Source organism: Pleurodeles waltl, chromosome 11, assembly GCF_031143425.1.
Source record: "Pleurodeles waltl isolate 20211129_DDA chromosome 11, aPleWal1.hap1.20221129, whole genome shotgun sequence".
Lineage (NCBI taxonomy): Eukaryota > Metazoa > Chordata > Amphibia > Caudata > Salamandridae > Pleurodeles > Pleurodeles waltl.
The window spans coordinates 195,032,248-195,056,252 of record NC_090450.1 but is presented as its reverse complement, the minus strand read 5'-3'; the positions used below and the strand labels follow the sequence as shown (position 1 = coordinate 195,056,252).

General features: G+C 47.3%; 1 protein-coding gene across 1 annotated transcript in view; it reads right to left on the bottom strand.

Moving 5' to 3' along the window:
- Positions 1-24,005, bottom strand: part of LOC138266595 (phospholipid scramblase family member 5-like) — a 243,744-nt gene that overhangs the window by 86,616 nt on the left and 133,123 nt on the right. Inside the window, exon 4 of the mRNA XM_069215431.1 lies at positions 638-858. Within this exon, the coding sequence (XP_069071532.1) occupies positions 638-858 (221 nt within the window). The remainder of the gene's footprint in view (positions 1-637; positions 859-24,005) is intronic.

Below are 24,005 nucleotides of genomic sequence, written 5' to 3'. Positions count from 1 at the left end.
ATATGACCTTGACTTACTTTTGCTTGATTCCTCTCTTTCGTTTTTCAGTGACCCTCCTCTTACTTGACATCATCTGCACACCTCTGCTTCTTATTATAACTCTGCAATTGACTGATACCTCATTTCAAAGATGACAAACCCGCCTCTTTAAACCCTATTCCTGTAGCGTAACATTACCTAATCTCCACCTGTCTATCTGTCTCACCAGTCATTCTCCTGAAACTACATAAAACCCATTAAAGATCATACCTAACTGGTATTAATGTATTCTATCATAAAGTAAGTGGAGTAAACGCATGCAATCTTTGTGTGAGTGCACATGACTAATCGCAATAACCACAGGATTAACCACTAACTTTGGGTTTTGGAGTAGTCTGCTAATCACTGTAAAGCACTTCTACACCTATTCAGGGGTAGTAAGTGCTTTATAAATACAATACAATTCAATTAAACTCAATTCGATTTGCTGCAATTCTGAACTTGACTAAAACAAGACATTGGGCATGATGTACTTCACTGGCACCTTTTATTAAGGACCATCAATAACCTTAGTAAGTTAAAGATCTCAGAGGGTAAGATATATTCCTCCTAGAGGAACACAGAAGATGAAGTTAAGGTGTATAACATATTCACTGACCTCTTGTAGATAACAAGGGCACCAGCAACTGTTACATCTCAAGGGGCGAATGACGTGGATGACTTCCTGACCTTTGTTATCAGCAATTCTCATTGTAAATGATCGTACGGGTCCACAGAAAGTACGATCAAAGAAGGCATTCTCCTCAATTGCAAAGTAAACTCTCTGGCCCAGGTTGTTCTTGATCTCATATTTGTTGCTGGTTTCAGTTCCAAGTAATACTAATAAAACAAAAAGCAACTTTACTTTTTAATTCAGAAAAAACAATTGTAAAATCATCACATTATTGTTGATAGCGACAGCTAATACTGAGAAAGACAAGAATGAAAACATTATTATTTTGAAAAGGTGCCCCCCCTCGTAAAGTGTCGGTGGTGTTGGTAATATATTGGGGGGTTTACCTTTAAAAGCTTGCTTGTTCTATGACCCAGTATCAGCCAGTGGGTTGGATGTAGCTGGTGGGGGACCCAAATGGTCCAAACTGGGCCTGGAAAGGAGTAATTTCTGTCCCTGCTGCCGTGTCCTGGCCCCAGGCCTCGATAGATGATGGGGGTCATACAGAATTGTTCCACCAAGGCAGCCTGGTGAATAAACAAGCAATAAACAAGCAATCCTGACTGATACTGGATCTGAGGACAGCCTTCCACCCAGTTCCTGTTCCAGACGGGAAAATGTCAGAGGAGGGCCTGTGCTGACTCTGCTCCAGCCGCCCCGGTAGTACAGCCTGCCTGCTACCCCTCTATTCCAGCGGATCAGCCAGGCTGCCTGGAGCCAGCATGAGGAGGACGATGGAGGGAAGTGCAGTGCTGTCTCAGCCCGCCCAGAGGAATCCCCCTGCCATGGGGTGCCCCTCCGGTCATGGCGCTATCAGGCGCAATGTGGAGCCGCACCGAACCGTTGGAGAAGGTAAGAGAGCCGTGAGTGAGCAGGCGGTCAGAGGCCGGGGACACGCGATCAGCGCAACTACCTGACTGCCATGTTCCCGCTTCCACAAAATAATAAAGCCCTATTAACAAAAAATATTAGAGAAATAGGAGATATAGTCGAACTTACTACAGAGAGAATTAAAATCACTCTCTCGCTTAGGTCCTTTTTTAAGGTACAGGAGCATATTGACCACCCCAACCACAGGGCATTGCTATCCCTCTAGTAAACTTGGACGCTATTACGATAGAAGAAGTATCTACCCCGTTCGACCTACTGCAGAGTTCAGTCACTCAAGAAACAGGACAAACTATACTTGGGGGGGATCCTACACTACCACAGAAGGCGGAGGTTGTACGGAGCAGCATAACTCAAACTCACACGGACACTTTATTCCAATCAATATTGCGAGAGATGAGAGACAAGTTTGAGGTATCCAAGTCCAATCAGGCTAAAATTCAAGGAGTCTGCGACAGTCTCAATGCAAAAATTACCAATCTGACGGAGAGATTTGGGGCTATGTAATCCACTATTGGTGTGCTGCAGACTGAGGTGGAGGCTAATAGGCACGAAGTTCAAGCTTTAAAACAAAGCGAGAAAGATCTGGGAGACAAAGTAGAATCCTTGGAGAACCACTGCAGGCAGAACAATCTTAGATTTTTGAATATTTGTAGAGGGAATGGAAGGAGACAGTATTAAAGGTTTCATTATAGCCCTCATATAAGAACATGTCCCCACGGTAGCCGCCATTGACCTGGACCTGGAAATACAGAGAGTCCGCCGGGATCCTTTCAGGAGGAATCCCAAGAGGGATAAACCCAAGAAGGTTTAGGTCAATTTCACCTCATTACAGAGGCTCTCAAAGAACAGGCTTTAAGCATGACGGTTTGTCTTTTTTAATAAGGTCTGACATGTCTAGGGCAGTGCAGGATTGACGATGAGACCGGAGGAAGTACATGCAGGAGCTTAAGACCTTAGGTGCCACTCCACAGCTGAGGTTTCCGGCTACCTCGAGGGTAATGTGGAGGAATAAAATGCACAATATGAGATATCCTCAAGAAGTCATGGCACTAATTGAACAGATAAAAGGGGAGAGTTGGAGGGCTTCGGAGCAGCATGGCTCAAGGGTAGGATGATCTACCCATTATAGTTAATAGGAAGGTTCCCCAGGGGAGGTCAAGGGAAAAGTAGTTTTGGGGTGTCACGTAGTAAAATGACTTGGTTAAATTCTCACCGGGTGGGGAGCAGATGGAAGAAAAAAAATAGAGTAATTTAACGTAATTTTTCAGTTGGACAGGAGACCGCCCCCTGAATCAGAACCGGATGATGGGGTCCGACGTCATTTCTAATCTCAAAATTCTTACCTGGAATGTAAATGGTATCAGAGTAAGCAGCAGGAGAAGGGGAATCCATTTTTAAGATTATCTGACAGTCATATTTTTCTCCTTCAGGAGACTCACTTAAGACATGAGGAGTGGCTGAATGTACTTAAGACACAAAAATAGATGACTCAGTTTGCCTATACTAAACACTCTTGGAATGTTGAAAGGGGTGGCAATTATCATGAAAAACAGGATTCATGCAGTGCAGCAAGTGGCTTGCTGCGCTGCATGAAAGTTTGCTAAATGTAACCCTCAGGCCCTGATTTAAGAAAAGTGGTGCTGCAACCAGTGCACCATATTTGGCTGCCTTGTGCCAACATAGGCACCCCTGGGCCATGGTGCAAGGGTGCCTGCATTGCAGGCTGGATTATTTTTGTACAGAAAAGCACTCCTTCCTGCACAAAAACAATCATCAGAGGCATGTTCCTCTTTCTATGTGTGCTGCAGAATGTGGCACTCATAGAATGAGTAAAAAACGAGAAGAAATAAAGATATTTCTCCTCATTACGCCTCACCTGGGAAGCCGTGCCATTTTGACGCATTCCCAGGTCTAATAGTAATGGGAAATCTGGGAGTCCCGCAAAATCCATAGGTCAACGCATGGGGCCAGGAGAGAGTTCAGACATATGCAGGTGTCCTATGGAATGTGGGGTAAGAGTAAATAGTATGAGACTGAGGCAGGTTAGGACCAATGCACATGTTGAAGTAGTTGGTGCATAATTGGGGAGAAGAGGGTGGAAGTATAGTAGGAAAGATTTATATAGTTGCAGCATTTGCAGGGAGCATGAAGTGTACTGATGTATGCACTGGAGAGGACACCAGTGGCGTAAGCTGTACAGGGAGGACGAAGAAATAGTGGAGTGAGGTGGTCAGGACATGAAGAATTGCTGAATCATGAACCTTGGCTGTTTCAGGATAGGGTAGACATGGTCTTAGGCATGTTCTGGTGATGCTGTATGCGGTACATGATAGAATGGGGATTGAAGAGATGGGTAACCATGGGAAGGGTTTGTGATAGTCAGGGCCAGCTCAAGGGTGGTGCAACCTGTGCAGACACACCTGGAGCTACCCTTGTGGGGCTCTGTGTTTAGAAATAACACAGATTTTAAATAGGCACATGCTGCAAAGCTTTGCTTGTGTGTCCAGCATTTTTCTGGCAACATTAAAAATGTCAAGATAACTGATGATTAGTGTACCTGCTGGAGAGAGATCAGAGTTTTGTCCAGTGGCAGTTGCCACTCATGCTAAAGTAGTGTAGAGGGTTAATATGCCTGCTACAAAGAGCATGTACCACGCAAATCACTGAACGGTATTTTATGTGGATTGTTCTGTAGGTTACTGATTCTGTCACAGAGATCCTTTTGTTACTTGCAGTTCATATGTTACAATCCTAATAAGCACAATGAGCTATGAACTGTCATCAAAGAGGTGCATGAAAACTGTATTGTATAGGTTACAACACTATGGGGGTCATTATGACCCCAGCGGTCGGTGCTAATGTGGCGGTAGTACCGCTAACAGACTGGCAGTACTTACCGTCACATTATGACATTGGCGGTTTGGCTGAAGCCAACCCGCTAATGAATCACTCCGACCGCCATGGCGGTAGCAGCCGCTGGGCTGGAGATGAGAATCTACAGCCCAACAGCCTCCATTGTGTTGCCGGCGATATTATGTCCCTGCCTACTGCCATGATTTTCATGGCATTCGTAATACCACGAAAACCATGGTGGTAGGCGCTATCAGTGACAGGGAATTCCTTCCCTATCACTGATAGGAGGCCCACATCCCCCCAACAACTCCCCAGATGCCCCCCACTCCCCTACATCCACGCCCCCCCTAAACACACACACACACACAGACACACACACTCATCCACACATACATACACGCATGCATACATTCATTCACGCACACATCCACACACACATCATAACATACATGCCGACACACATACACATTACCATACATACCCGCATTCACACACATTCATCCACGCGCACAAACAACATCACACACTCACTCGCAGTCACGCACACACACATACATGCACACACACACACACAACACCCCCCACCCCCTCAACTGTGAGAGACCCGACTTACCCGGCAGGGGACGGGATGGGGCGCTGCTACCGCTAGCAGCATGCTCCAGCAGAACACTGCCAGGCCACATTGGTGGCTTTTAACCACCAATGTCAAAATGAGGGCCTATGTTTTTCCTAGCCTTTCATTATCCTATTGTTGCTAAAAACTGTTAATTTGGGTACAAATACATTCTAATTAGTAAAGTCAACCAATGTAGTATGTTTTGAATCCTGAGATTGTGCTCATCCAGACCAAACACTCTTAACATTCTTACCATTATGGATGGCATGTGACTCCAACACCTTGAAATCCCAATTGCCTTACATACCATTTCCTATAGACTGATTTAAACATGTATGATTAATAAGCTCTTTATAATGTGTATGTGATGTAAAGTACTCTGACACTCTACACAGGTATCAGTAACACAATAAAACAAATTAAATGCATGTTAGAGACAGCAGCTGTTTCTTCATGAGGGTGGAGGAGCGTCACCACCTCCAGCCTATTGCGAGCAGCACGTAGCAAATGTGAAAAATAAAATAGCAATTAAATGATTTAATTGCTGTTACATATTTCTTACTGATGTGCGGCGCAGCCACAGCCTGCCCCAAGCCAAGAGAAATGTAGGGCATGTCCTCTGCTGCGGATTGGCAGAATGGAGGACTGGAGCAGGGGCTTGCCAGACACTCCAAAGTGCACTTCAGTTTGTCCGGCTGTCATGCAACGGCCAGCCTGACGTGCACTTTGAAACTCTCCAACTCGAGTTGTGTTAGACAGCTGGGTGGAGAGCAAGCACAGGCCTCCAGGGCTTGAAGGAGTGTTCAGCCAACCAGCTCCATCAAATCCTTGAGCTTATCTAATGCTGGTTAATAGCACCAGAGAAGCATCTGGATTGTTTAGGGGAATTCTTCGACTCATGCCGCAGACTGCAGAAGAACACAGAGGAGGAGGCACAGCCCACGGGTAAGTACAATTTAATTTAATTTGACTTATTTTGAATCTTATTGTAATGCATGTAGTTTGTGTTTATGATGTATTTTGATGTATTCGGCACTAAAGCTAGCCCTGGTGTTAGTAGTTAAATGTATACGAGACATAGGGAAGACCCTGGTGAACAGTGATGCAGGAAAAAATAACATCCTGGAAAGCACATGGAGAGTAAGGACACATCAATGAGGAAACAAGCACATAGCATCAACAGTACTATGGATGCAGTGGAGGGCGTGCTGGAGCTGGACAAGACTGCATAAGAGGGATGAAGGGACAAATAAATAAATGCACTAAGGATGAAAAGGGGAAGGGTATTACATCAATGGCGTGTTCCAGTGGTGTATGATGATTCAAGAGGCAAGCAAAATCAAGGAATAGCAAAACGCAGGGAATAAAAAAGAAAACTGTCAAATCATAGAACATTCAAGTTGATTACAGATTGTTTTAAATTATTGCGTTAAATAAGGGAAAAATAATGTCACGGGTACATATAATGATTTATATATGAGTTGTAATTTACATTATTAGACAGCACTTTCTATTCTTTGATAAAAGTTTCTGTTGACCAAAATATTTTTGGTGTAAGTATTAGACTGTCATTTTCTGACACCCCCCCAAAAAAAAAATATGAAGATCAGAATCAGCATGATGTAACTGCCCCAAAAAGAACGTTCACCAACACAACTGCACAGAACACTGATGATTTGCCACAGACTTGGCTTCCAGGTAAAAAGTGAAATATAAGTATTGATAAGCTGAAACATACAATAATAGTGGACATTATCTGAATGAACTGACGTGTTTTCTACTCAGACATCATTTGAATATTTTTGAGACAGTCAATGACAGATTTATGAATTGTCCTTATAAACAACAGAAACACTCCACAGACCCTGTATTGAATGCATTCATCAGGAGGTGAATCTTAAGGAAATCAGATGGAAAACAGATGTGCAGTGCAAATCTGTGATTCAAACTAATATTTCCAAAGCAATGGGAATAGAAGATAAAAAAAATGCAAACTGGGCTTCATGTTTCCATCTTGCTTTAATGTGTTTGTGAATTACTGATTTTATATTTCGAAGCACCTGTCCGGATCTTTGCGAGTCAACGAAAGGAGGGTTCGTTTTTAGGGCAAGGAGACAGTTGATATCTTGAATAACAGCAGTCTGCCACGATGGTCAAAAAGGGAAACTACTAAACATAAATATAAATATGCATATAAATGTATAAACATTTGTGTTAGGTTTGCAGGATGCGTTCTAAATAAGCATGGAATGAAAGAAGGGGTTAAACAAGCTACTGTGATAACATATTTGCTGCGCTGGGACTTTGATATTAGAGTTTACAGCTTGTATGTGTAAATGTCGATTAACGCACGTTTGTCTATGCGTGTGTGTGTGTGTGATAGAGAGAAATAACAAAGGCCAAGAATTATTCGAGCATTCCATTCATCACTGTTTGTGCTAAGTGAGTCTCTATGTGCAGTTGTGGGTTCAGCGCTCACTAATCATCTACCTATACCGTTTTGTTGCCAGGGGTATTCTGCAACAGAAAGACAATTTAAATCTAAAATAATTAAATACTTATAGCTGGACAGGTAATTCGTTCAAAACTCGACATAAATCTGAAAGAGGCAAAAACATATCATCATAGATGATCTACTTGACACTTTGAATGCCACAATTAATACAACTCTTTATGAACTGCTCTCTGGAAAGCTGAAAGAAATCTAATCACATAAAATGAATGCTGGGTTTACTGCAGAACTGATAGAAAGTAAACTCTTTCTCCATAGAGCTGAATGATTACAGGGGACAGCTAATAATCCTCAAGCCAAAATCTATCTACTAGACCCAGCAAAAATAAAAAAAACACTTTTATAATCATTTGAGAACTTCAAGTATTTAGAATCATTAAGCTTCAAGAAACCACAGTCTGTACACCACCGATGCTCTCCTCAGCTCATTTTTTGTGAACAGCTCGCCATTTCTGTTTGTAAAAATTAGGAAAATTAGAAACCTGCCATGATAAGATAATATAGTCTAGGCTGTGAATCACCTGTAGGTTGTCAAGATCAGAGCATGCCTATTCCTGGTAAATGTATCTCTCACCCCAGAGGAGGATCTTACTATTCATTGAGAAGATCCATTCTACAGACTATCCCTTACATAACTGTCCAGGTAAACATTCCCATCAATTGGCACCTTTTATAGGTGCTACAATTGGAAATATCTTGCCTACACTCTTTTTCAAAAGGTTATATTCCACGTTGCTAGAAGAAATCTAATATGCAACCACTATTGAAGAAATCCTCCCTAGATTTAAAAATTGTAAGCAATTTCAGACCTATCTCATCGCTGCAGTTTCTCGCAAAAATATTGGGAAAAACTGTTTGATAGTAAACAAGCGGGTTTCAACCAGGTCACAGCACTGAGTTGGTCATTGTGTCAGTCTCTGATTACCTTTGAAGGACTATATATGCTAGAGATTCAGGAGCCTTGGTGCTCCTGGACCTCTCAGTGGATTTGACACAATAGATTGTGAGATTCTGTTAAAAAGTGCCCTATTAAGTCATTAAAGGCCTTTATCTATTCCAGTTAACATTTTTTCTTTCCTACAAGCAAAAAAATATAACTACTCCTTCTTACCTTTTATCACCTAAAATTGTTCATTTAGGTATCCCAAAGGGCTCCATTCTTTCACTACAACTACTTAATATCTTTGGGCCTGATTTAGATTTTGGAGGATGGGATTACTCTGTCACAAATTGATGGATATCCCGTACGCCGTTCTACGATCCCATTATAGCCTATTGGAATCGTGATATGGTGGACGGGATATTTGTTACGTTTGTAACCCGTCCATCAAACTTTAAATCAAGCCCTATATGTGGCTTTTTCTGTTTCATCACTTGGGAACTAAGTTCTTCATACACTCTGACTACACCCAACTTATTTTTGAAGGATCTCTCAATCAAGGCAAAGACCAATCTGATACTTCTTTACTACTAAACAGCCTCTGAGTCATGTGTTGGTGGATGTCACCAGGCAGGTCGCTCCCCCCATCTGCCACGCAGCCCCCTGTGGGTTGAACCTCCGTTGCCACTTTTGCCGCCTGACTACTCGCTCCCTTTTTTCTATTCCCCTGAGCTTGTGCTTCTGTGCCACTTGTTTTTTCCATTTTGTGCCCCTGTGTTTTGCTTTCTGTACCCCTGTGCTCTGTTGTCCCTCTCCCGCCATCTTTTCCCGCCGTTTTTTCCCTGGGTTTTCCCCTGGGTTTTTCCCCGGGTTTTTCCCTTGCTGCTGAGCCCCTGCTGCCCCGCCCCCTTCACTCCCATTGGCCGCCCCGCTCCCACCTCCCAGCTGCTCCTCCCTCCCTCTGCCCTCATGTGGAGGCCGCGAAGCGGGCGCGCGCAGCGGGTGCGCCGCTGGCACGCCGAAGGCGCACCTCAGGCAAGCCCGTCTGCGCCCGTCCGCGCCTAGACCGCACCCAGCACCAGAACCCCTGGAACCCACACCCCCCGCAACGCCAGACTGCACTACGACGCAAGCACCCTCCACGCACTCAACACCAGACAAGACCACCCCTGCTATCGGGCCACCCCGAAACGCACCCAGGGGCCTTTCACCTGCCTGAACTGCAGATTCACCAGCATCCAACCCTCCACACCACCAGCCAGAGAACCCAACCACCTCCGCTGCATCCTCCTCAACACCCGCTCCGCTTGCAAGCACGCCATCGAACTTTGGGACCTCCTAGACTCCACTGCCCCTGACGTTGCTTTCCTGACGGAGACCTGGCTGAACGCCACCTCAGCACCAGACATTGCCATAGCCATCCCACAGGGCTACAAGATCTCCCGCAGAGACCGCACCAACGGAGTGGGAGGAGGAATCGCCATCATCCACAAAGACTCCATCAAAATCTCAACGAACACCGATGACACCCTCACCACCGCCGAGCACATGCACTTCCAGATCCACACCGACCCCAACACCACCCTCAGAGGAACTCTCATCTACAGACCTCCCGGATCCCGCCCACAGTTCAGTGACACCATCGCTGACCTCATCAGCACCCACGCCCTCGCTTCCACGGACTACATCCTCCTTGGGGACCTGAACTTCCACCTCGAGAACAACAACGACGCCAACTCCACCGCCCTGATCGACAACCTCGCCAACCTCGGACTCAAACAGCTAGTAACGACACCCACTCACGCCGCTGGACACAGGCTTGACCCCATCTTCTCTGCAAGCCCCCACGTCTCCTTCAACCACACCACCGAACCACACTGGACCGACCACAGATGCGTCCACTTCACCTTCAGAAAACCCACCACACACCACCGCACCCAACAGCTACCACGCCGCTGCTGGGGCAAGGTCACCGGGGACCAACTGACTACCGCCCTCGCCCTGAGACCACCCACCGACCCAGACACTGCTGCGACCAACCTCACACAGTGGATCAACGACTGCGCCAACACCCTCGCCCCTCTCAAGACCTTTACAACCAACCACACCAACAAGAAAGCCGCCTGGTTCACTGAGGACCTCCGTATCTCCAAGCACACCTGTCGGAAGCTGGAGAAGAAATGGCTCCACGACCGAACACCAGACAACCACACAGCCCTCAAGAGTGCCACCCGCAGACATCACCAACTCATCAGGACCGCGAAGAAGACCGCCTTCAAGGACCGCCTAGACAACAACGCACACAACACCAAAGAGCTCTTCAGCATTGTGAAAGAACTCTCCAACCCCAGCTCCATCACCAACGACATCCCGCCATCTCAAGACCTGTGCGACTCCCTGGCCACCTTCTTCCACCGCAAGATCACCGACATCCACGACAGCTTCAACCCCGACCCCCCCTCACCCACCACCGAGTCCACCACCCCTGCGACTACCACTCGCACCAGTCACCTGAACGTCTGGTCCAGCGTCAGCGACGAAGACACCATCAAATCCATGAACTCCATCCACTCTGGATCCCCATCAGACCCCTGCCCTCACCACGTCTTCAACAAAGCCAGCGCAGCCATCGCGCCCCACCTCCGGAAAACAATCAACTGTTTCTTCGAGACAGCAACCTTCCCAGAAAGCTGGAAGCACGCCGAGATCAACGCCCTTCTGAAGAAGCCCAAGGTGGACCCCAAGGACCTCAAGAACTTCCGTCCCATCTCCCTGCTCCCTTTCCTGGCAAAAGTGACCGAGAAGATTGTCAACAAACAGCTGACCCGCTACCTCGAAGTCAACAACATCCTGGACCCGTCCCAATCTGGTTTTCGCAGTAACCACAGCACCGAGACCGCCCTCATCGCCGCCACTGACGACATCCGGACCCTGATGGACAAAGGAGAAACAGCTGCCCTCATCCTCCTGGACCTATCAGCAACCTTTGACACGGTCTGCCACCGCACCCTATCAACACGCCTCCATGACGCCGGTATCCAAGAGAAGGCCCTGGCCTGGACCACATCCTTCCTCTCCGGCAGAACCCAGAGCGTCCGCCTCCCACCCTTCCGCTCCAAAACCACTGAGATCATCTGCGGCGTCCCACAGGGATCCTCCCTCAGCCCGACACTGTTCAATATCTACATGGCCCCCCTCGCCCACGTCGCACGACAACACAACCTCAACATCATCTCCTACGCCGACGACACCCAGCTGATCATATCCCTCACCGAAGATCCCGACACCACCAAAGCTAACCTCCACCGAGGAATGAAGGCCATAGCCGACTGGATGAAGGACAGCAGACTGAAGCTGAACTCAGACAAGACGGAGGTCCTCATTCTCGGACCCACCCCATCAGCCTGGGACGACTCTTGGTGGCCCACGTCACAAGGCACAGCCCCGGAACCCACGGACCACGCATGCAACCTGGCGGTCATCCTCGACTCCACTCTCTCCATGACCAGGCAAGTCAACGCCGTCTCCGCGTCCTGCTTCAACACCCTCCGTATGCTCCGCAGGATCTTCAAATGGATCCCCCTCGACACGAGAAAAACCGTTACCCAGACCCTCATCACCAACAGACTTGACTACGGGAACGCCCTCTACTCAGGAACTACTAACAAGCTCCTGAGACGACTCCAAAGCATCCAGAACGCCTCGGCCCGACTCATCCTCGATGTCCCCTGCCGCAGCCACATCACACTCCACCTGAGAGGCCTGCACTGGCTCCCCATCAACAAAAGGATCACCTTCAAGCTCCTGATCCACGCACACAAAGCACTGCACAACACCGGACCCACCTACCTCAACAACCGACTCAGCTTCCACACCCCCACCCGAAGCCTCCGCTCAGCCAACCTCGCCCTCGCCACAGTCCCCCGCATCCGAAAAACCACCGCCGGCGGCAGATCCTTCTCCTACCTCGCCGCCAAGACCTGGAACACTCTCCCCACCATCCTACGACAGACCCAGGACCTGCTGGCCTTCAGAAGACTCCTCAAGACCTGGCTCTTCGACCAGTAGCACCCCTCCTCCCCAGCGCCTTGAGACCCTTGCGGGTATGTAGCGCGCTTTACAAATGCAGTGATTAATTGATTGATTGATGTCCGAAAACTATTTAAAATTGAACCCTGAGAAAACCAAGTTTTTTACTGCTTCCCCTAAAATAAAATGCCAGTACAGGATTTTTGCTGGCCTTACTGTCTGGGTTTTCCCCCTACCTCCAGCCACTTCTGTTCATAATTTAGGTATCTATTTGGATTTGGTTCTTGGTCTCAGTACTCAAGTACCTTAGGGCCTGATTTCGATATAGGCAGATGGGTTACTCCGTCACAATGGTGACGGATATCCTGTCTGACGAAATCTAAAGCCCACTGGATTTAACGGGATTTAGATTTCGGCAGATGGGATATTCATCACTATTGTGATGGAGTAATACGTCTGCATATATATAAATCAGGCCATAAGTATTCCAAATGTTCTTTTGCCATCAGCTATAAATGCAGTGGCATATTCTTCCTTTCTTGGAAGCTGAACTAAGAATTCATATAATTACACTTGCTATTCAATCCAGATTAGATTGCTGTAACTTCATCTTTCTAGAGGCACCCACGAAACACACAGACTACAAGTGATGCTAAAAAACACAGTTTGCATCATTGTGGCCTAATAAAATGACCCAACACCAAAGCAAGGTGAACTCTTCAGTGGCTCTCTGTTCATGCAGGAGTATTTAAAGTCAAGACTATAGCACAAAAGGCAATGTAATCTCACTCTCTTGTTTTACTGTGTAAAGATTTCATTGGTATAAATCTTGAAAAAATCTGAGATCAAACCACCAACTTTTAGCACTTGTCCCCAAATCTCATACTGCTTAGTTTGGGACGGTGCTTTTTCTGTGGCTTCAGCAAGAACTTGGAACACCTTACCTTTTGACCTTCACAGCATACCTTCTATCAAGCAGTTTAGAAAGTCCTTTAAAAGGTATCTGGGTCACCAGCAATCCAACTGAATCATCCTCCTTTTGGTCTCAAAAAATCCGATTGAACATTGCACTTAATCAAATGCACTAAACATAAACATAAAGACTTATGCTGAACCTCAGTGATGAAGTCGGATAAAGTAAAATCCAATCTGGTATTGTTGGTTTTCCTGTTCTAAGTTGACCTGGCCTGGAGGTTTACCCTGGGCTATCTCTCATCAGTCTGTAATTGCTTGTCTTCATGCACATATTCAGAATGGTATCAACTTTTTCATGCTGGGGCAAGATTACATTTCACATGGATGTTTTCTGTCTGTAGTGGGACACACAATCTATAAAAAGTTATGAACAGGTGTGTGGCCCTGAGTTATAACTAGTGCTGAAATTAATTTGAAGAAACCAATCTGTCACATTTTGTGCCATTCAAGTCACCTTGTAAGGGAGGTTGGTCGAGATTTGGATTCAGAGATCACTGTGCAATAGAATTCATGCTACACCTTACTGATATGGCCCAGCATAACTCAAACTGGTCTGACTTGGCTTGTATTGCAATTAAAGTGGCTCTGACCTAGCAGTGCAGTCTGGGCCATCCCTTGTGAAGCAGGGCCAATATGCATTTACTCTGACTTCCCCTGCCTATAAGGCACAGAGACCTAAACAATAATGAACTAGAATGTGGGCTAGGGTAATTGCTGGAGATTGAGAATGTTTAAAGCATTCCATCTTTCACTTTTTGTGCTGTCTTATTGAGTGTCCGTGAGCAGGAGCAGTATGCCAAGACATCTGTCACGAGGTCTCTCTGCTAAAAGACTCATGCTGTTTCTCCCTTGCGTTGCCCAATAAGGCCAAAGCTGGTCTGAAGTTCTCTGTATTTCCATTCTGGTCAACAGTATTATTTCTACTGAACCTTAGGGATGGGACCAATACTGATTTGCATTAGGCAGGTTTATGTTTGCAAAGGCATAAACAAGCTAAAATAGACTGGCCTGTGACTCAGTGCTTTACTAGTGATTATGGGTTTTTCAAGTATTACATTTATCACTTTTGTGCTGTCTATGTGCTGATATGGATTACCATTTCCATGAGAAAAGCCTCCTCTCTCCTCTACATTATTGTCCTCTCCCTATTTTCCGAGCTTTGCTAGTGTGGGAAACCTGGTGACATTCATTATCAGCTTTTGTCACTTGAGTCATCAGTTCTAGATGCCCTACGTCTTCTCTCTCTTTTTTTGTGGTGAGGTAGGGTGTTTGAAGATGTTAGCTTCATCTATTTCTTGTTGATTTCTATGGCTGGTGAAATCCTAATTCATGCCCTAAGGGGACTAGGAATTTCATCAATCTCTAGACCACTATAACAACTCAAGACTGCATTTACCAGTGTATACATACCAGACACAAAACAGTTTTGTATAGTAATTCATCTGTAAGTAGATACCTGTAGTGCATTTAGTATGCCATTTATATAGATTGGATCCTAATTAGTTCTTTTCATTCCCAATCTTTCAAAAGGTTAAGAGACTAATTTAGAGTTTGTCGTGAAGCATGTAGTCAGGGTGGAGGAGTACATAGGCCCTCATTACAACCCTGGCGATCGGTGGAGAAATGGCGGTAATACCGCCAACAGGCCGGTGAAAAAAAAATGGCATTACAAGCATGGCGGTGACCGTCACGCTAAACCACCACTTCTCCACTCCAACTGCCAGGGTGGTAACGACCGATGGGCTGGAGACTTCGGTCTCCAGACCAGCGGCAGTCACCACACCGACGGCGGCATCACGACCCCGTATACTGCCATGGATTCCGTGGGGTTCTGTACCGCCACGAAATCCATGGCAGTAGGCACTATCAGTGCCAGGGAATTTCTTCCCTGGCATTGATAGGGGTCTCCCCTCCCCCCTCCCCCACCCTGAGTCCTCCCCCCACACACCCGACCCCCCTGCTGTCCCCCAAAGGTGGCAGGCCCCCCTCCGCACCCCCCAACATCGACACACACACCCCTACACACACATACACTACAATTACACATACCCGCACACATACAGACATTCCAAAAGACACACAGACATACAAGCACACATACTCACAGGCATACAAACAGACAGACATGCACGCATTTTCAAAACACACAACACACCCCCCGCAACGGACGATCACCTTACCTGCTCTGGTGATCCTACGGGAGGGATCCATGGGGGCTGCTCCGCCGCCAGTTCCCCATCACCAGAACACCGCCACACTGAATCATGGGACGTGATTCGGTGGGCGGTGTTCTGATGACGGGCAATGGAGGGGGAGCAGCCTTCACTTCCCCGCCGACTGCCAGTAGGGCTGCTGGCGGCTCTCCGTCCGAAAAAGGAAGGAGGGCTGGTAGCAGTCATAAGACGCTTTGCAGAAAACCGCCTGTACTGGAGGTCTTCAGCACGGCGGTACCTTGGCGGTCTTGCAAAAAGACCGCCGAGGTTAAAATGAGGGCCATAATGTCCATCATCCTTATGAACCTCTGTCTGCTAAATTGAGACATTAGGGAGTCCTGGAATTTCTTCCCTGGCATTGATAGGGGTCTCCCCTCCCCCACTCCGAGTCCTCTCCCCACACCCTGACCCCCCTGCCGTCCCCCAAAGGTGGCAGGCCCCCCTCCACACCCCCCAACATTGACACACACCCCCCTACACTCGCACATACACTACAATTACACATACCCACACACATACAGACATTCCAAAAGACACACAGACATACAAGCACACATACTCACAGGCATACAAACAGACAGACACGCACACATTTTCAAAACACACAACATATCCCCCGCAACGGACGATTACCTTACCTGCTCCGGTGATCCTTCGGGAGGGATCCATGGGGGCTGCTCCGCCACCAGCTCCCCGTCACCAGAACACCGCCACACTGAATCATGGGACGTGATTCGGTGGGCGGTGTTCTGATGACGGGGCGATGGAGGTGGAGCAAACTTCACTTCCCCGCCGACCGCCAGTAGGGCTGCTGGTGGCTCTCTGTCCGAAAAAGGAAGGAGGGCTGTACCTTGGCGGTCTTGCAAAAAGACCGCTGAGGTTAAAATGAGGGCCATAATGTCCACCACCCTTATGAACCTCTGCCTGCTAAATTGAGACATTAGGGAGTCCTGGCAATGAACTTTGTATCGTCTGATGAACCACCATCCCTGTCATTCCTCTGAAGGTACAAAACATTTGGTGGATGGACGCCATCAGTTTTGATGGCCACCACCGTAAGTGGGAGTTGATTTTTGAAAAACAAATAACTAATGACAGCATTTTCAGGGTCCTCTAGCAAAATGGGACCACCATTAATATATCTAATTTAAATATTTTCATCTTGTCTGTATCCCATTCCCCATTATCATGGCTCAAAACTCCACTTTATTGCAGGTGATGCTAATACAATCCAATGCTCCCGTAATTTGTCATTTAAAGGCTTACATATATTTGAGTCTTATTATGCTTGAATATTTTCATCCCGAGAAAGATTATTTATTTTATACTTAAATTATGTAATTTACCCAATCTTGATATTAAAAGTCAACCAGCTTCACTGTAAGAGGCTAATGTTCTTTCTTTGTGATAGATTTTAACATCTTTTTGAAACACCACAACACCATATTTTGGCAGGGGTTGAGATGTGGGATATGTATATGCCACAAGCAGACTCAATCAAATTAAGGAGAGTGCAGACTGGCATAAATGTGGACATATACCCTTTTTGTAAACCCTCTCCTTTTATTGGCTTGATTCAAAGGGCCTGGCCAAATGCAATGGTATACTATGCTATTTGAGGATAAAATGTTATTGAAGATTCCCCTCTCTGATGGAAAAGGATAATAAAACAAGTATGCTATGACTCATGTAAACATCCCACCTACCACCAGGACTCCTACCGCCACTGAATATCAGTCACTTTAGGAGATGCACATGTCAAATTTTGCAAACCCTGCAGTGGCTTACATTCAGTGAAAACAGGAGCCATGTGTGAAGGGTTATGATCCATTTTACACATATGTTAAGGTCACATCGCCTAGCTTTGATTTGCCCTGTCATATTGCTGTCATAGCCCCTCTAAGAATGGAACACATGCATTTGTACAGTTTTGTGCAGTGGGAAGGAGGTGTATATTGGGTTAGAGCAAGCAAAGGAAAGGTGACTTACTCTCCAGATAGATTTATGTAAAGTAACAGCATGAGATGCAGAAGATAATGCTAACTCATCCTTGCTTTTTCCTACAACACACACTGTGCAAAACTCTCCTGTGCCAAATGCCACAGGTACTTCACAAGGGTAGAGAGCAGGAGCACTGTAGTTGAGGACATTAAAAGGTTTGTTGCAGCAGTTGTATGCAATCAATTATAGTCTGATTCATTGTTACCCTACCAGGACATAGAACTTCAAAGTTCTTTCCCAAACAAGGAAATCATTTTGAGCTGTATAACCAGTGTTAAAATAACCAGCCTGGCATAAATTAAGTCTTTTCCTCAATTTTAGTGTTAATGAGGATGACACTAATGATATGAAAGATTATTGCTAAATCGTGAGCATCAAACACAAATGAAAGCAAAAATCAGTCAGCTACATAATTAGATCCTATCATTGTGTAAGTAGCAAGTGCTGAATTACACTTTAGCCTCTCAGCTCCTACTAGATTACATCCGGTCATTTAAAATCATTCAGTGGCAAGAAAATGATCAGTTTGAGCAAATAACAGAATTCAATTTGTTTCTAAAAATGAATGACCAGCTAGCAGTGATAGCTGAAGAAAAAAAGAACATCTGCTATTGGAAAATGGGATGGAAACAACATAGTGGTTCAAGGTAAAAGGGAGGGCTGGAAAGAGTAGGAATCTAAGCTATTACATAATTCAATCTAATAAATCACAGAACCCTTGCCATGCTGTGAACACATTCTCAGCTCCTTGGTCAGCTCTTGCTTCAAGAGACCAAGGGCCTCATCACGTGTCTGGAGGTCGGATAAGCTGACTGTCCACATTCAAATGATGCTAAGCACAGGGCCCATGCCATGGGCACTGAGTTCAGCGCCGCCATTGTTAGTTACAAGCTCGACCGCCACCACTCCACCAGGATCCATGATCTTGGCGGTGGCGCCAGTCCCCTAGGAGTCCGACTGCCAGAGTTGTAGCCTGGCAGTCGGACTGCCAGTAATGTGGCAGTCTGACCACCACCATAGGTTTGGCAGTCCTTGGACCATCAAACTCGTAACAGAGCCCCAAGTCTTGATTCAGGAAATTTCAATTCCTCACCCACAATCCAAACAACAGCATGGTATACTCTGCTTTTGAGGATGATGAAAAGGTGGTTGATTACTCTGATAAGATGATATTCCAGGACACACACTGAATCTGCTTACTTAGAATTAATGAATTATAGAGGTTTCTACAGATGGGCGTGCAGGATAAGTAAGGAATGCTACTTTCAAAACAAATGCTACCAATGCACCATACAGGGTTCAAGAAAGGTTTGGAGGCACTGGATAACATCTTATTGATAAATCTAATGGTAGAAAGCATCCTATTGCAAGATTCCACACTGTGCGCATGCCATCTGGACTACAGTGTGGCATTTGATAAGGTAAATTGAGATACTTTATGGAAAAAGCTATCATCCTGGGGAATTCCTATGAAGTGGTTTGAGGGAATAAGAATGCTTCACATAGATATATGAGTGAGAATGAAGATAGGGTCATAGAGAACACTTACAAAGATGGTTTATACAAACCCGTGGTTGAAGCGGGGATGTGTCCTCGTCCCCCTAATATTTAATCTCTATAGAGAAGACAGTTGTTCCAACTCTACTTAGAGGAAGAATTCTTCCCCTGAAATTAGGGTCCATACACATTCTTGCATTACAATATATGGATGATCCTGTGCTAATGAACCATTCTCCAATTAGTCTTCAAAGAGCTCTGAGTTGTCTTATTGACTATAACGTTAACAAAGAGCTGACAACTTATTTTAGCAACACTAAAATAGATCAGCATGGAAAAAAGAGCAAATCTAACTGGAGATTAGACAGAGAAAGGGTGTATCAGTGTAAAGCCTACCAATTTCAACCTGTTTGTCAAGATGAGAAGGACATTTATAAAGTACAACTAGCCACAATGAGAGCTGTGCAAGATAACTGAACAAATAAATCTGAGGAAACTGTATTCCAACTCACAAAGCCCATTTGACACCTCAGTTTTAGAGATAATCAGAGCTACATTTATACTGACAACAACATATCGATCTCAAAACTTTGGGGAAAAGCTACACCTTAGTTTAGATAAGATTATGACTGCTGCTTTCCAAGCAATTGTGTGACCTCTCAAGCAGTACTCCATCGTTACCACTCCTTTTAGAATTTGGTCTTATGAAATTGAGCACAACAGCTGATCTGCAGGTCCTGAAGTATTATTACAGAAAGAAGGGCTCAGAGATAGGTACCCTGAAGTACCGTATCTAGAAGGAATCAATCTATGACCTCCAAAACCTTCTTCAGAATGGTTCATTAATTTTACAAAGAATTTTAGGTAGTTGGAATTTAAGTGCAGCGTGGCAAGAGCAAACAAGTTATAGAGAGTTTCAAATCACGAAAAAAGCAAGCAGCAGTGATGGGAACTCACTCTACAGATACTACGGAGTATAGTAAGTTCTCAGTGGTGACTTGTTGCTTCCTTCCTGCTCCTCAGAAGATGTTCAGGGTTACATGGTGATGAAGTTAAAACAGGCTGTGTGAACCCACTAGATTAAGATTTTTATTGGTCCCTCTGGTAATCCTAATGTACGGTTAGTCAAAATTGGTCAAGAATTGGAACTGTAATCTCTGTACAGGTTGTAGCTACTCCTACAAAACTCTAGAGCATATAGGCCCTCATTACAACCCGAGCAGTTGGTGTTAAATCGGCTGTAATACCGCCAACAGGCCGGCGGTAACAAAAATGGAATCATGACCACAGTGGAAACCGCCAACACAGACAGCCACTTTAACATTCTGACCGCCACGGCGGTAGCAACAAACACCGTAGCGGTAACTGCCAACAGCCAGGCGGAAGACAATGTACCGCCCACAGAATTAAAACCCACCCATCCGCCAGCTTTTCCGGGGCGGTACCAACGCCATCAAAAGCACGGCGGAAACAGTACTTTGAAGGGAAAACACTCACCTCTCGACACTCAAGGAAGAACCAGGACACCATGGAGCCCGAGCTGCAGGTCCTCCCCATACTGGTGTATCTGCTTATATACCAGGAGCACCAACGCTGGCGATGACGACCACGGTGAGTACTGCACCTAGCACACAAGGGAGGGGGGGAGGAAAAAGAGAGGGACACACACATGCAACACACAACACTCCCACCCCCACCCACACCTCCAACACCATATACACAAACACATGCAAAACATTACATATACACCCCCTAACCCTCAGGAATAACGCAAGGACAAAAGGAATGGAGTCAAATGAGTGTAATATTAGAAATACTTAGAAATACATACAAAAATAAAACAACAGTATGTACAATATATACAATATATACAAAATGAGGGACAATGTCCACACAAACATAGTCCGTGGCCCACTGGGTCATAACACATAGGCCAAGCCCATACTTGACTCCTTCATCAAAGCAAAGAGAACACTGCAGGGGCATCAAGTCGAAAACACACAGGCACCTCAGGGGGACGGGGAAGAGGGGGCACCTCAGCCGGAAGATGGTGTTACACCACTGCTCCTGAAGGGGGCTCCATGCCCACTGCTTAGTCCTGGGGAGTGCAAAGCCACAGTCTCTCTAGTGGGTGGTGTGCCCACTGCTTGGTCCTGGGGAGTGCAAAGCCACAGTCTCTCAAGTTGGTGGTTTGCCCACTGATTGGTCCTGGGGAGTGCAAAGCTACAGTCTCTCTAGTGGTTGGTGTGTCCGCTACTTGGTCATGGGGAGTGCAAAGCCACAATCTCTCAAGGGGGTAGTTTGCCCACTGATTGGTCCTGGGGAGTACAAAGCCACAGTCTCTCAAGTGGGTGGCTCCTAAACTGGTTCTGGAGGGGGGCTTGTGCCCAGTGTGCTTTATCCTGCCAAGGATGGGGTGAGTGGATGGCTTCTTCCACTGGTTCTGGAGGGGGCTTGTGCCCAGTGTGCTTCATCCTGCCAAGGATGGGCTGAGTGGATACCTTCTTCCACTGGTTCTGAAGGGGGCCTTGTGCTCAGTGTGCTTCATCCTGGCAAGGAGGGGGTGAGTGGATGCTTTCTTCCACTGGTTCTGGAGGGGGCCTTGTGCCCAGTTAAGCAGCACTTGGGGGGTGCCAGGTCATAGTCCCTCACCTGGGTGTCAGAGCCACAAGATTTGCAGTGGCCAGGATGCATGATACTACATGGAGGCAGGACTACAGTCCTTCTGCTGGCGGCTACGGCTGCACAGTGGTGGTAGTGCCGGTGCTGGTAGGGGTGCTGCCAGTGGTGAGGGGAGGCTCCAGCCCTTCCCCTGCAGCCTCGGACGGCTGCCCACTGGGGCTGCTGCTGCTGGCAGTGGTGCTACTTTCAGCGGTGCTTGCGGCAGTGCTTGCGGCAGTGCAGGTGGCGGTGCTGGCCGCAGTGCAGGTGCCGGTGCTGCCAGTGGTGGGGGTAGGCTCCAGCCCTTCCCCTGCAACCTCGGACGGCTGCCCACTGAGGCTGCTGTTGCTGACAATAGTGGTGCTTGCGGCAGTGCAGGTGGCATTGCAGGTGGCGTTGCTTGTGGCAGTGCTTGCAGCAGTGCAGGTAGCGGTGCTGCCCACGGTGCAGGTGCTGGTGGTTGTGCTGGTAGCCACCAGTCGTTCACCTGCAGGCTCAGACGGCTGAAGTGCCTTGGCTGGTGTTCTGTGCCCCTTCCTGCCCTTGGCACATGATGGTGTCACCTTGGGTCTGCCAGCTGGAGTCTCAGACGTGGCCTCGCTGGGTGGTTGTGGCTCCTTGTTCTTGCTGGATGCTGTCACCTTCTTGACCTTGGCAGGTGGCAGAATCTTCTTGGCCTTGGCAGGGGTTGGTGGCACACTAGCTGGGCTGACGGATGCGCCCTTAGAGTCTCTGACAGCTGCAGAAACCACAGCGGACGTGGACTTGGTGGCTGAGGTGCTGGGCTGGGTTCTGGCCACCCTGGTCCGAGGTGAAGGACGGGGCTGGGAGGGGTAGGGAAGAGGTCAATGTTGGCTAGGAAAAGCTTCTTAGGGACATTGGGGTGGGAAGAAGGTGAAGGTTTGGGAGTGGAGGACGAGGGAGTGGTTGTAGGAGGTGTCAGTCTGCTGTATTTGGGTGCAGGTGCATGAGCTGGAAGCTGTTGTAATGGTGGATGGCTGTTGAATGGGTGTGTGCTTGCTTTTGTGTACTTTGGGAGGAGGGGTCATAAAAACAGTGGGAGAGGACACAGGAGACGTGTGCATGGATGTGGGGGTAGTGACTGCCAGTGAGGGGCATGTAGTGATAGGCGTGCTGGTGATGGAGGTAGTGGATGAGGATGTAGTGCATGCAGGTGTGAGTGGAAACACTACTAGGAGGGAGGTAGACGAGGAGGAGGAGGGGGACACAGTGGAGGCAGTGGATGTTGGTGAGCCTGAATGGGGATGGTGCTTGTGTGAGTGCCTGTGAGATGAAGTATGGTGCTTGTGTTTGCCTGAGCCACTTCTGTGTGTTGATTTGGGTGAATGCTGGTCTGCAGGTGTGCTTGGGATAGGCTGGGGTTGAGGGGATTGGGGCTGGGTAGAGGAAGTTGGAGGGGGGAGGCTGGAGACAGGGACAATGACTGCCATTAGTGCGGAGGCCAGAGCCTGAAAGGTTCTCTTTTGGGCAGAGTGAATGCCCTCCAGGCATGCATTTGTTTGTTGCAAATGCCTCTCGACACCCTGGATGGCATTCAGTATGGTTGACTGCCCAACAGTGAGGGATCTCAGGAGGTCAATAGCCTCCTCACTGAGGTCAGCAGGGCTGACTGGGGCAGGGCCTGAGGTGCCTCGGGTGAAGGAGATGCCCACCCTCCTGGGTGAGCGGGCACGGGAAACACGTTGAGGGGATGCTGGGAGGGCGGTGCTGGTATGGGGGTGGCGGCTGTACCTGTTGTTGGGGTGGGAACAGAGGTGTTGCCACTGCCAGGGAGCTTCCATCGGAGGAGGAGTCGCCGCCTCTAGTGTCCTCTCCTGTCTTCGTTGTGGTGCTCCCCTCGCCCTCCGTCCCACTGGTGCCCTCACCGTTGGTGGATTCGGCCTTCAGGCCCATGTGGGATTCAGCTCCCTCTGTCACCGGTGCCTCTGCTCCTCCGCCAGATGAGGCTAATGCACACAAGGACAGGGTGACAAAACAAAAAGGGGGGGAGAGACTGAGGATACACTTGGTCAATGCCAACAACATCACTACCGTTGGCGTACACAACACACAGGGAGCAACCCTACGCACTAGGCCATGCACTACCAGTTAACCAGCTAGTCACCAGCCAATGGGGTACAATGCCTAATGCCATTAGCTGCACACCTGAAACTCACAGGACCCTG